This window comes from Polypterus senegalus, chromosome 9, assembly GCF_016835505.1.
Source record: "Polypterus senegalus isolate Bchr_013 chromosome 9, ASM1683550v1, whole genome shotgun sequence".
Classification (NCBI taxonomy): domain Eukaryota; kingdom Metazoa; phylum Chordata; class Cladistia; order Polypteriformes; family Polypteridae; genus Polypterus; species Polypterus senegalus.
Window position 1 is genome coordinate 92,600,409 of NC_053162.1, and position 15,175 is coordinate 92,615,583.

Genomic DNA, 15,175 nt, shown 5'->3' on the forward strand with positions numbered 1-15,175 from the left:
AAGCAATCTCTTTAAAGCTGCCTCAAGAAAAATGCACATTTCAAATAAAATTTCTATGAAAGTTACTGGACTGACCTTGACTGCAGTAATGTACTCATAAGTTTAGATTGCATCCCAGAAACTCCTATATCATTTTAATAAGAGTCATAAAAAAGTGCTTAACTTTTGTTTTTTTACATTTTAGTTGATTGTTTGCAAAAACCCACTTGCTACATTGCTTGATATACACAGATATATATATTATATACACACGCGCACATACACTAGTGCTGGGCAGTATGACCAAAATTCTATATCACAGCATTTTTCCAAATGATACCGGTTTCACGGTATTCAACAGTATTCTTTTCCCATACATGAGTGGATGTTAACCACATTTTCCACTGCAATTACTGCAGTAGACTGACTAAGAATAACCTATTGCGCTGTCATGAGGATTGTATATTGTGTAAAAAAAAAAAAAAAAATTTAATGTGCACACAAGTATTAATACAGGTTTGCATGTCCCCATAAAGTGATATTTTTTCAAGGGGGTGACACTAATGAAGAGAAGGAATCACACTGCATGACATTTGCAGTGAAAATATAGAACCTTTTTATTAAACAAATTTTGAAAACAACTTAAACTATAATTTTGACAACATATTTTCAACCATCCAAAGTGACATTTAGACTTAGTAAAATATCCAGAGGTGCTTGTCAAAAGTTGTATTGCACTGAACATGTCTTAGAAAAGGAATAAATAGTAAATATTTTTGTAAACCAACTACACTTTCTGTTAATGTTAACAATCTCTGTCCACTGACACGTTAGGTATATGGACTATAATGCTGTTGGTTATCTCGATCCACCGCTTGCTTTTTTTGTCGTAGGCAGTACCTCTAGCAAACCAGTCTACAAGTGATGTCTGACTTGAGAGTCCTCTAGCTTTTTCAGTTTTACCTGAGGACGTGGAGGAAGCCAATCTTAGTTCTATACATTCTTGGTACTCCAAAGCATGTTTGCAGCTAAGGTGGTGCAGCAAATTGCTCTTGTTGCTGCCTCTGGGGATAATTTTAGCTCAATAGCATTTGCAGTAATTAGTTGTTTGGTCCACATCCAACCTTTTAAAACCAAAAGTATATCCAGAAAACAGACACAACTCCTTTGTTTGGCAAAAGTTCTTCTGTGTCATCATATTCAACTTTATTGTCTGCTACAGCTTCAATTTCGGAATGTTCTCTCTCCATTTGCACCGCTCAATACCTATACTAATGCATATACTCCATTGTATGCGTGTTTAGTGGTGTAGCAGTGAAAAAGGTCCCCCCTTAAACAGTTTCCTGCTGCGCCACATTCCGAACGTTGTTTAGGCTATTTAAACTGGTGTTGCGTTATAAGAAAAATCCATATCATAACTAAAATAAAAAACAGTTTTTGGTATGAACCGGTATACCTCCCAGTACTAATACAAACACACGCACACACATTTTATTTTATATATATATATATATATATACACACACATACACATACATATACATACATATATTATATATATATATATATATATATATATATATATATATATATATATATATATATATTTATATATATATATATATATATATATACACACACATACAAATATATATTTATATATTTAATTTATTTTGAGCATTTAAGAATGCTGTTTTTGCAGTCAGTGCTGTTACTAATGCATTAGATATTGTATCATCAGAGAGTTCTACCTCATGCTGGCCAATGTGTAAATTCCTGCTATTGATACTTTAAATGTAACTGTCATTAACCTGCAGACATTTCTTGCTTTCTAAAAATATTTTTAAAACCATTTTGGTGATTTTGGAGGCCATGATTTTGGGAACTTTCTGATTAAAGTTATAAACAAAAACATCACATATGCAGTATGTTAGAAGCTATGCTGAAGCCTGTTGCATCGTATTTAAGTAGAATACACTTTTAAACAATACTGAATCAGCACTGCAGCTACTTTACTACTATTACACATACCTATTTTTTACTGTGGCCTACTTCCAACAACAGCATACAGTGTCTGTTATCATAAAATCTGTCCCAAAAAATAAGATTTTTTGTTAGTCTAACAATATTATATTTAATTTTGAAAAAGAGCAAAAAAGATGGCAAGATGTGCATACAGACCTGACCAAAATACTAAAGTAAACATACTACAAGAGTTAAATCAATACAAATCAATAAAATGTATCAGATTATCTGTTTTACATTATGAATGATCTGTGTAAAATTGGAAAACTATAATTAAAACAAAAGTTACATATAGACTTCATATGTATGAAGCCTTAGTATCTCAAGTATTGCTTTGTTATTTGGGAACACAAAAAAGAATTAATGCTTTCTCCTGGTATAATACACATTCCATGTTAAAATCAATTTGTCAACATTTCTGTAAAGCAAAAACAAATCAACAGGACTAAGCAAAACCAGGACCCTTATGACTAAAGCAAAACAGTCAAAGTCAAATTCCATTTAAAGACAAAAAAGCAAAAAATAATGCCTACCCTCCATGAAATATCTTGTCCACATATTTGCATATGAATTCCCTCCTTTCTGTTGCTTCCTCGTCTTCTGTATATTCTACACTTTGAATAGAGGAGAAGGACTCATTGGAAGAGGAACGACGAGAATGGCTCCAACCACTGTGGCAAGGTGAATCAGTTGCCTCATTTTCACTATCAGCAGATTCTGTCGCTTCACTATCATTGCCAGTGTCTTCCTCATGGATGTTGTCAGAATAATTTGAAGTCTTCTGGGTTGCAGGTGATGAAGACTCAACTACTGAAGGTTCTGAATCAAAATCAATCAGGTTGCCAACAGGAACAGCATCAACATCCATACTGCTAATGCTTTTTCTTTTAAATTATATTTTTTTTCACTTGTGGAGCATAATGAATACAATATCCTTAATGTCTATGGCTATCTTCGACGTAATTGATCTGAAATTAAAAAAAGACAAAAAGTCTAAATTGCAATGTGTATACATAAGTAATGAGATGAATGAAAACCAAACCCAATGCTTACCTAAAAAAATCCTGTAAATGTAACAGCAAGAACAAAATACCTTACAAACAACTGGCATAGAAGTATAAACAAGGGTCTTTAATGATATTTAAATTTAGAATTAAGTTTTAACATTTATGTCAAAGTCTGCAAAAATTAGTTACTGTACAATTTTAATGAAATCTTAGCTGCAGTGCAATGAAAAATTATTTGCCCCATTCCCGATTTCCTGATTATAACACTTAATCGTTTCTGATATCCAAACTAATTTGATATAATACAAAAGACAACCTAAGCACAAAGTTTTTAAATGTCCATTTGATTTATTGAATGAAAATAGTTCAAAACCTGTATCATCTATGTGTATTTGCCTCCTTAATCACACAGTCAAACAATGAGATAAACTTAAAAAGTAACAAGGTAAAAGGCAGCTTAACTGCTGCCAAACCTTTTAAATCTAAACATCATTTAAATAGAACCATTCCAGCAATGTGAACCATGCCTTAATCAAAAGAAATTTCAGAAGACCTGAGAAATAAAGTTACTGAAATATATCAGTTGGGGAATGGCTACAAAGCAATCATTAATACTGTAGGACTCCAACGAACAACCATGAGAGCCATCATCTACAAATGGAGAAAACCTGGAACAGTGGTAAAAATGTCAAGGAGTGGCAGTATCATCAAAATTGCTTCAAGAGAACTGGAATCTAATAATTTCTTTTGACCATCCAGTAACGAACTTTGACTTAGCTTAGTTAGCCGGTAATCTGTTGGCTCTTTTGTATTAAATTAAATGTGTTTGGAGATCAGCAATAATTAAGTGTTATAAATAAGCCAGAATAGAGGAAATGAGGATTTTGGGGGGGTGGGGTCAATACTTTTTCAGTGCACTGTATGTTCTATTTGCTCATGAAAATGTGCTCTGCAAGTCCAGCACCTTTTAAATGACAGAGTAGGGCTGTAGTAAAAATAAATAAAAACAGATTGGGAGTATACAAGTGAGGAATGGAGGAAATATAAAAGGACAGACAGAAGAGGAAAAGGCTCAGAAAGTCATATTGCTGTAGTTGTACATGTCTCATGAAGTGCACAGTGACAGACTGAATGAAACCTTTAATTGTACTAGTTGTGATGAATTGTGGTAATTTATTGATCCCAGGCACTGGTGCCATCATACAAATCTGTTAGTACGTAGTTTGACTTGAGAGTTATCAGTGAGTATGGTGCGCAGTGTCATGCAGCTCATCAAAGCAATAATCTTCCTTATGAAGTTGTGATCACGTCTAAGGAATAAAGTGGGAGTGGTGCCCCTGTTAACTCCTTATTGCACCACAGTGCGCACTACCTTACTGTTCATAGCTGCCTCCTTGATATGCTACACCATGCACAACACTGAAGCCATAATCTCCCACGTGAAGTCCCAATCATGCTGCATTTTGCACTGCATCACATTTCTTTGCACATCACATATTTTGTATAAAGGTTACAGATCCTGTTGTGCAGTGGGAATGCAACACAAGAAAGTAGCTAGGAACCATAAGTGGCCCAGGGCCTACATCATACAGGAACTCATTGGTTCCTAAAAAAAACGTTCCTGCAGTGGGAAGATGCCTAATGGCAACAAAGAACATGACACTTACTACAAGAAAAAAAATTGCAGCAACACTGCAACAAGTACCAAGAATCAGTGGAATTGCAAAGTAATAAATTACACAAAAACATCTAAGGATAAGTAAAAGATGAATGGCATAAAATATGACAAAAAGCATTAATAATTGACAATTTGATCATGAGCGTTTTTGATAAATTACATATTTCAGTGCCTTTCTATTTTTTCCACAGTTAGAATTTAAGGGCAGCAGAAGAATAAAAAAAAAAAAAAAAAAGAACATAAAAGCAACAGGAAACATCAATTACTAATGTATTTAAATTCTTATATTAGCAGTCCAACAGGAAAATCCTGTTTATTCCTGTACACAATGACAAGGAGAAAAGTGAGTACTCCACCTTATATATAAAAACTTAAAAAATCTATTTAGAAACTACAGTTTAAGAAGAGTACAATAACTGCTACTAGTGAAAAAAATTATCTTCTGAAGACCTCTGAAGTGATTGCAGGATGTAGATCATAAGGAAGGGAGTACAATAACTGCTAGAAGTGAAAGAACCCATCTTCTAATGAGGCAGCAGACGACGTCTGAAGTGATTGCAGGATGTAGCACATAAGAGACCATGAGTGGATATTATACACATCTAGAGACTTCAGGTATATGGTCACTAGTGAGAAAAAATTACTGAAGCATAAACTAATAAAAAGAGACCAAAGCCCAAGATCCCTTCAGGCTTGAGTGTGAATAAGCAGTGAGAAAAGAACCTGAAAGTGTACTGTAAAAAACGTGGGAACTACCAATATAATTTTTTAAATTCATAATTAGTTTGACGAAATTTGAGAATTGATGGATAGACTAATGGCTTGGGACAGTCACAGAGAAACACACTAGTTTGTGCATCCTCTGTGGCTGGGTTGGTCAGTTTTATTACAAATAAATAATACATTTAAATATATAATACAGTCAAGACTGCTGTTTTCAGCAACATTGCAGCTGCTGATATCAGGATTTTAAATTAATATACCCTGTCAAAATATTAAAATTGCACAGCTTCAAAAAATGCTGATTGAGCTGCTAAACTGCAGAACCAACAGAACATACTGTCTACTTCAGAGTTTTCGTCAAAAGCACCACATACTGACCTAAAATGTGTCAACAACACTTTCCAGTACCCTTTCACCATACCATAATAAAAGTCCAGTACTTACAATAGTAATAGTATTCAAGAAAAATATTTGAAATAAGTATTAATTCAGCAGTTAACTAAATATTAAACTGAAACATTTAACTACAAACACAGATAAGGCCAAAAAAAGACATGTATGGGGAAAAAGTAACATTTCTTTTAAGAATGAATATTATATTTTCCACTTTATTAGTATCATGAGTGTATTTCTGTAAGTTGGTACTTCAATAAAAATGACAAAAAAAAATAAGCATGAATTATACCATCTTACGCTAGAATGCAATGATGTGCATAGCTTCTACCAATCTTGTATAGTATTATAAAAAAAAAATGGAAGGGAATTTGCAGCTTAAAATAAGAGACTTTTGAAAATGCTAGTTAGCCAAACTAAAGACTAATATACGTTTATTTTATTTATACAGCACAATTTCAAAAACCAGTGGTTGACCAAGTTGCTTTACAACCTTAACAATAAATAAATGAATAAAAATAAGTAAATAAAACACAAGCACAGATGGGTAATGCAGAAAACAAAAAAATACAAAATAAACACACCACTAAAACACCTAAAAAGCCTGAGTACACAAGTGGGATTTTAAGCCTAGACTTAAAACATTCAGTGGTGGAGGCTGATCAAACATGGAGAGAAAGACTAATCCATAATTTGGGCCTGAACATGGAGAAAGTATGGTCATCTTTATGCCTCAAACGACTGTGTGGGACAGAAAGCAACAGCTTATTCGCTGACCTCAGAGCTCTACAAAGACAGTATGGATGCATGAGGTTAATGAGGTAAGCTGGGGCTAACCAGTTTAAAACTTTAAAGATGAACAGTAAAATTTCAAAATTAATTCTAAATTTTACAGGTAACCATCTTAAAGATGCTATAATTCGGATAATAGGTCATGATTTCTTTGTTTTTGTTAGCAGACATGTGGCTTCATTGTGCACAAGATGAAGCCGAGAAAAAATACAAAATACACCCCATTAGAATAATCCACATGAGAAGAAATAAACACTGCACTGAGATCTAACAACATTAATACTGCACAGTCTTTAGAATCTACTGACAGCAACAGGTCATTTAGGACTTTGATAAGTGCCGACTAGGTACTAAGCTTCACTTGGAAACCAGATTGAAAAATATTAAAAATATTACTTACATGTAAAAAAGACTGAAGTTGCTGAAAGACAACTTTTTCCTGTATCTTAGAAAGGAATGAAAGGTACAAAATTGGCCAATAGTTACTTGGATCACTGGGGTCCAGGCCGGCATTTTTGCAGAGAGGCTGCACAAGTGCATGTTTAAAAAATTATGGTACTTGTCTGGAAGTTAGGGAATTATTTATAATTAATAGAAGGATCTACGCTGTCAAATACATCTTTCAGGACAAGGAGAAGGTTTCAAATCTGAGACAACTTTACATAAGTGTGAAAGAGAAATAGGATGAAATGTTTTTAAGGTTGGGATGCATGCTGGAGTAGCTACTACTAGTACATCCCGCAACATACATGACCACAGAAAGCAGCTATCCTATTAACTAAGAAATTTAAGTGACTCTTATTAAAGTGCTTAATCTATTGAAAAGGACTTTTGGTTGGTGCTTCTGTTTTGCTATCAGGACTGAAAAATATCTTGCTCTAGCTGACTTAACGGCCTCTTGGAAAACAGCAAAAGAATGTTTCAGGATGTCATAAGAGATCTATAGCCTATCTTTCTTCTACTTTCTTTCTGCAGGCTTGTCTGAGCACTCTGGTGATTTTATTGAGCCGTGGTAGAGGCTTGGCTCTCGATCACCAAAGCTTAAAAGGAGCCAAAGATTTCGGGATGGTTTCACAGGACAATCAAAAATGTTCACCAAATCATCTGGAGTAAAGTTACTAAATTGATTTACCACAGTGGTCTAAAAGCACTATCAAACCAGGTTAATGTCAAATTATTGGTAGCCCGTGAGTGGTGGGATGGAGGACAACACTTCCTACTAAACCCAGTATTTTAGCGTTAAACACAACAGGCATCTGATCAGAAACACAGGGTGCACATTTTTACAAATCACTGATATTAAAGTCATACGATAAAACCAGATCCAATGTGTGGCCACGTTCATGCACTGGACTAAAAACAGATTGAGTCAGATTAAAAGATTAGATTAAATTAATAAAATTCATCACAAGTGGCTTATCAGGAAAGCAAATATGAAAATTTAAATCCCCCATGATTAAAAACCTATCCCATTTAGGCACAATCACACCAAGAAAGTCTGAGAAATCTTGTATGAAATTATCGCCTCCTCTAGGAGGACGGTATATCACAGCATAGACCAGTGGCTCATCAAGTCTGACTTTGATCAGCTGTAATTCGAAGCTATCATAAGATTTTGCAGGCAGCAAGCAACATCTATTTCAGTTTTTATAAACAGTACCAATCACTCCAACTCTGCCAGATAGCATAGGTGAGTTAAAACAGCCAGTTTTCCAGGAAAAGTTAATTTAAAACATTAGACTCACCTGTGCTTACCTAGTTATCACATAGGAAGAAAAAAATCCAAATCATGAGATTTAATAAACACTTAAAAACAAACGACTTATTCGTGATGGATATTGTGTTCACCAGGGCCATGTTCAGGACAGATATCACAGGTTGAGGAGCACAGCACTTAGGCTGCGTGTACACGAGAACCTCAAATTAACTTCTCACTTTGCCCAAGGGAGCTACCTTTGCTTAATTTGAAGCAGGGAGCTAATTCAGGATGACTGACATTATCACTGCTTGCTTTCTGTGTTTTTGTGAGCTGAAATGACAGCTCCCATTTGAATAAACTCTGAGACTGTTCCTGTTTTCACTACAATGAAGCCAATTTTCTCGGGAACCTGGAATCACCTCCTCTCTTATAGAGAATATACAGAGGTTGGAAAAAGTAGGTTAACTGTTGTTCATATGGACAAAGACATGCAGGTTATGATTGCTAGACTCAATCACACTTTAATAATAATATGAAAACAAATACAAATCTATACTAATAAAAGGCAAAGCCCTCACTGACTCACTCACTCACTCACTCATCACTAATTCTCCAACTTCCCCTGTAGGTAGAAGGCTGAAATTTGTCAGGCTTAATACTTACAACTTACTTACAAAAGTTAAGCAGGTTTCATTTTGAAATTCTACACGTAACGGTCATAACGGTTGACAACGTCCGCCATGTTGAACTTTCTTATTTATGGCCCCATCTTCACGAAATTTGGTAGGCGGCTCGGTGGTATGACGCCACTGTCAGCCGCCATATTGAACTTTTCAACGGTCTTTGTTACATATGGGCCCATCTTCAAGAAATTTGGTATGCGGGTTCCCAATGCTAACTGAATACTACTTACGTACATATATACGTCCATAGCCTGCAGCTCGATCACCGTGTGAGGTGGCGTTGGGTCCCCCATCCCAACACCTCCCACGTTGTTGGCTGCCTGCCTATACAAGGCCATCCGTCGATCCGGTCTCTACATTCCCTTCCTTGCTTCGCCATGGGATTCACGTTTCCCTGCTAATAACTACAGCCTTTTTATTTAATCCATGGCTTCTTCGTTGTTTTATTGTTTGTTTATTACGATTATAGTTATTGTCAGGGGTGCAGAAATCCAACGCCCGACTCGTCCGACATGGGTAAATTGACCATCGGACAAGCGGGTTTTTCTGGTTTCAGTTGTCCGCGGACAAGTGCAATTTTCTGGAGAAAAAAGAATTGTGCAGTGTGCAGGGTACATTTTTACCACTACTTTCAAATTTTAAACATTTGAGTACGTACTTCATCCGGAAACAGTCTACTTATGCAAGTTCTTCATGTCTCAGATTGGTCTTCAATATTGTTTACAAAATGACGGCTGATTTTTCAAAGGGGAAGCACTCTTACGGTCTTACATAAGTATTTTACCCTACTATTTACAGGCTTGGTGATGCAATCATGTTTTTTTTCATGCCGACATTACGATGTAATTTGATGATTTTTCATTATAATCGATAACGTTTATATATTATTAATAAAATTCATTGTTTTTACATAAAAATGCGGTCATTTTACTTACAATGCAAATGTTTTCACCACATAACAAAGCTTGTTAGGCAGTTAATCTTTCCTGAAATTTGCAATTTCGCGTAGGTTGTGATATACTGAGGAGTTAAGAAATTTTTTGCGTGACAACATCAATTTTGATGATCTGTCTATAGATCGTTTTTGATTAGAAAATTTTTCATATAAAACAAGTTGGTTTCGCGCTGTCAGTTTATCTATACTAATAAAAGGCAAAGCCCTCACTGACTGACTGACTGACTGACTGACTCACTCACTCACTCACTCACTCATCACTAATTCTCCAAGTTCCCGTGTGGGTAGAAGGCTGAAATTTGGCAGGCTCATTCCTTACAGCTTACTTACAAAAGTTGTGCAGGTTTAATTTCGAAATTCTATGCGTAATGGTCATAATTGGAAGCTATTTTTCTCCATTTACTGTAATGGAGTTGAGCTCGAAAGCTGTGGGGGCGGAGTTTCGTGCGACATCATCACGTCTCCCACGTAATCACTTGAACTGACTGTCAACGCAGTGCGTTAGAAAACCAGGAAGAGCGACCAAAAAGCGCTGAAGAAAACATTCATTATATAATTGAGAAGGCAGTGGAACAATAAGAAGCGAGCAAGTGACATATACAACCATATTCATGAGTGCTGCTACTTCGGAAACAAAGCAAGGTGTAAACCTAAAGTTTAAATTAAGTTCATAGACAGGCTGCCGCTGGCGTTTGTCATGCCCACGGGTAATGCGGGATACAAGTTTACTGAGAGGACGCAGGATATAAACAAGAGTTTTGATCACTTTGTAACGAAGTTAAAATTGCACGTGAAGGGCTGTGCTTATGCAAATTCCGAGAGACTGTGTTTGTGGGGGATTGACAGTTAAGGCGGGTGGGGGAGTCACCTCCCATTTACCTCATTTCACTCTGAGCTGAGCTCTGCAGCTAACGCAGTAGTGATGGGAAGTTCGGATCATTTTACCGACTCGGACCTTTGAGTCTCGTTCAGCAAACTGAACAAATCTTTTTTCGAGTCAATTCGTTCAATTCTCTTTCCGGCTCAGACTGCATAGGTTAAGCTTATGGGGCTGTCACATAATGATCGAACGACTCAAACCCGAAGACTCGAGCGATGAACTAATCAATTCTGTTTCCGGCTCAGACTGAGTTGGTTAAGCTTATGGGGCTGTCAAGTGATGAACGAACGACTCAAAAAACCTGAAGACTCGATACAGGTGAATCAATTCCAATACAGAAACTATAGGAAGTTGTGCAAATGTGCATGCGAGACTGAACGAATCACTCCCACACGACGACTCGTTCTTCCCAAGTCACATTAAAGATTCGTTCAAAATGAACGAATCATTCAAGAACGACCCATCACTATAACGCAGTGTTACGGAACGACTTTGTGACGCTGCCCCCAAATACTCACAGAAAAATCCACAAGTTAATACACACACTGTCTCTACAGTTTCTCCACACTGAATCCTCCAGGCACTACTTACAAAAGGTTACATTGACAATCGTGTTACATTATTTTTAAAATGTTTCCTTTTCTTAGCACAAGCACAGCTGAGAAGCTTCGATGCATATGCTCCATAACGCGTTAAAAAAATCACGCATTTAATCACACTTTGCAATACAAGCAAAGGGGAACTTCTATCACTTTATATATTCAAGTTTTCACTTTATATATTCCAGCGATGACTTTATACATTCAAGTTTTGACTTTATATATTCACAAAATCAATGTATTTGCCTGTTTGGCACCCCATAGTATATGTGTGTGTATATATGTACAAATGTATGTGTATGTATATTGTCACAAGAATTAGACATACTCAGATAAAGGTTTGGGGCAGCCACCCGTATAATCTGGTTTCCTGGCTGCAAAATCGTTTTGTAGAAATACAGAGCACTGAAGTGCATACAACCGAGTCCAAAACAAGACTGAGGGAAAAGGGGAAAAGGGCAGGCTTTTAAAGGGGAAGACAGGAAGTGAGGTCATAAGGATCAGGCATGTGTTCATCGCTCATTGGATCAGGCCCGGACGTGACATCAGGGGGGCCGAAGCTGGTAAGGTCTGTTTCCATTGGTTCGGTCCCGGAAGTAATGTCAAGAGAGCCAGATGGAGTCTCCCAGGAATGGTCTACAGTGAAGTGAGAAAAAGAGTCAGTGCACTCTGCCACATCCCGGCATGCCTCCGACCTGCCTTCATTTAAGCCCTTTAGCTGCCTCCCATGCGCACGTGTGTGACAAGGCCCCAGCCCAGACCCATCGGGTCGGGTGACCCTAACCGAGAGGTCACGAACCCGAGAAAGAGCATCAGCGTTGGCATGGAGAGCACCCCGACGATGAACGAGCAAAAACTTGTACGGCTGTAGGTCAAGAAACCACCGGGTGACCCACGGATTCAACTCCTTGTGCAGAGCCATCCACTGTAGAGGTGCATGGTGTGTGACAAGGGTGAATTCCCAGCCCAACAGGTAGTACCTAAGCTGAGTAATCGCCCATTTAATCGCCAAAGCCTCCCTTTCCACCACTGCATACCTGGTCTCCCGGTCCAACAGTTTCCGGCTCAGGAACATGATGGGGTGTTCCACACCATCGACACTTTGGCTCAGCACGGCGCCCAGGCCTGTGTCCGAAGCGTCCGTCTGGAGGGTGAAAGGCAAAGAAAAGTTAGGTGAAAATAGGTGCGGACGTAAAGGCCAGCTTTAAGTCACCAAATGCAGCGCCTGTCTTCTCAGTCCATACCACAATGTTCAGGGCCCTTTCTTTGTTAAATCAGTCAAGGGCCGCTTTCTCCGAAACCGGGTACAAACCGGCGTTAGTACCCGGGTAACCCGAGAAAGGCTTGGACCTGCCGCTTGGTTCGCGGACGGGGCCATTTCAAAATGGCATCAATTTTGGAGCACTGTGGCCTTACGGTACCCCGACCCACCAGGTAGCCTAAATATTTGGCCTTGCTTAATCCAAAGAAGCATTTCTTGGGATTAATCCGGAGCCCGGCCTCACCAAGTGTCCGCAATACCGCTCGGACATGCTGTAGGTGTTCCTTCCATGTGCTGGAATAGATGACCACGTCATCCAGGTAGGCAGCACTGTATGAGTTATGAGGCCTTAGCACTTTGTCCACCAGATTCTGGAAGGTTGCTGGAGCCCCGTGTAACCCAAATGGAAGGACACGATACTGCCAGTGTCCGCTAGGGGTACTAAACGCGTTTTTTTCCTTCGCGGAGTCCGTTAAAGGAACCTGCCAGTACCCTTTCGTCATGTCAAGTGTGGTCAGGTATTGAGCCTGTCCAAGCCTCTCGAGGAGGTCATCCACGCGTGGCATTGGATAGGCATCAAATTGGGAGACTTGATTAAGCCGACGGAAGTCATTGCAGAACCTCCAACTCCCGTCAGGCTTACCGACAGCACAATGGGGCTGGACCAGGGACTATAACTTTCCTCAATCACACCTAGTTCCAGCATGCGCTTGATCTCAAGCTCCACTTCAGCCTTTTTTGCCTCGGGAAGACAATACGGGCGTTCTCGGACAATAACCCCGGGTTCTGTCACGATGCTGTGCTCAATTAGAGAGGTCCTTCCGGGGTTTTCACTGACTACCTCTCGAACGGTCCGGATAACTGTTTCCAGCTCCTGCCGTTGTCAGTGCCGAAGTTAAGGTCGTGTGTGTGAGTGAAGAGTGATTGGGGCTGGCCGGAGGAGGGAGCGGGGTCCCTGTCCTTCCATGGTTTCAGCAGGTTCACATGATAAACCCACTCCTTCGGCCGACGATTGGGTTGACTCACCAAATAGTCGACCAGTCCCTTCGTCTCCTTAACTTCGTAGGGGCCCTGCCAGTGGGCAAGCAACTTAGAGTGGGAGGTAGGCACTAGGACCATGACCCGATCTCCCGGGTGGAACTCCCAAAGAGACGTGCCTGCGGTTGTAGTAACGGACCTGTGCTGCTTGAGCCTCTTCCATGTGACTTTTAAGGAGAGGACGAATCTTTCCAAATCTATTGCGTAACTGCGCGATATACTCTAGTATGTTTGTAGAGGGAAGAGCCTCTTCTTCCCACCCTTCTTTTAAAATATCTAATATGCGCCGAGGTTGTCGCCCATACAGTAGTTCAAAAGGGGAGAACCCCATGGAGGCTTGTGGGACTTCCCGACAGGTAAAAAGGACGAGGGGGAGGAGCTGATCCCAGTTCCTTCCATCCTCGCTGACCACCTTACGCAGCATTTGCTTGAGAGTTTGATTAAACCTCTCTACTAATCCTTCGGTTTGAGGATGATACACCGAGGTCTTTAAATGCTTTATTTTCAGTAATTTGGCAGTCTCCTTGAACGTCTCCGAGGTGAAGGGGTCCCCTGGTCTGTCAAGACTTCCTTGGGGATCCCCACGCGCACAAATACCCCTAGTAATTCCCGTGCAATGGCTTTACAGTTAGCTAAGCGCAACGGAACAGCTTCGGGGTATCGTGTAGCATAATCCAAGAGGACTAAAATGTACTTGTGTCCTCGGGCTGAGGGCTCTAGGGGTCCAACCAAGTCGACCCCGATTCTGTGGAAGGGAACATCAATCAGGGAATAGGAACAGAGGAGCACGGTCCCTCCTAGGAATTTGTCGCAGTTGACACTCCGGGCAGGAAGCGCAAAAGCGACGAACCTCCTCATTGATTCCTGGCCAGTAGAAATGGAGCTTGATCCGCTCCAGAGTTTTCTCGGTGCCCAAGTGGCCACCTAGAAGGTGGGCGTGTGCTAGCTCGCAGACCTGCCGCTGGAAGGTACGCGGAATTAGCAGCAGCTTTCTCTCCTGCCCGTCATGCATTGCTACACGGTAAAGAAGGTCGTTGTCTAACACAAAGTGAGGGCCCTGTGGCATCGACTGATGAGTGCGTTGGCCATTGACAAGGACCACTGCATTTTTTGCAAACTTCAGGGAGTCGTCATTCCATTGCTCCCTTCTAAAAGAAGCCGGCGTCTCTTTATATTGGAACCGCAACACGGAGAGAGGGTCAGCGTCGACCTCAATGGGCGTGGTTTCCTCCCGCTCCGCCGTGGCGTTGGTGGATGACGTGTAAACATGCAACGGCCCGGGAGTTGCCACGTCACCCAGGACGGCCGCTTCGTCTCTCTCTGCCAGCTGATTACACAGCATGGAAGCAGCTTGAGACGTTCATCTCCGTCCATAACGAGGCCCAAATTAACCCCGGGAGTGGTATGTGTCTCACCGCTTTTAATTTCAGACCAGTCCCGCCCTAGTATCACCGGGTGTGGAG

At 39.8% G+C, this 15,175-nt stretch overlaps 1 protein-coding gene across 3 annotated transcripts in view; it reads right to left on the reverse strand.

Annotated features, from left to right (window-relative positions):
* kiaa0513 (KIAA0513 ortholog) overlaps positions 1 to 15,175 on the reverse strand; it is a 78,437-nt gene that overhangs the window by 43,326 nt on the left and 19,936 nt on the right. For 2 of the 3 annotated variants that reach the window (XM_039763486.1, XM_039763484.1), the window contains exon 2: positions 2,538 to 2,972. In XM_039763486.1, coding sequence (XP_039619420.1) covers positions 2,538 to 2,872 — 335 coding nt within the window. In that variant the 5' untranslated portion in view covers positions 2,873 to 2,972. Of the gene's footprint in view, positions 1 to 2,537; positions 2,973 to 12,450; positions 12,484 to 15,175 lie in introns of those variants that run through there. The other variant, XM_039763485.1, reaches the window with a different exon arrangement.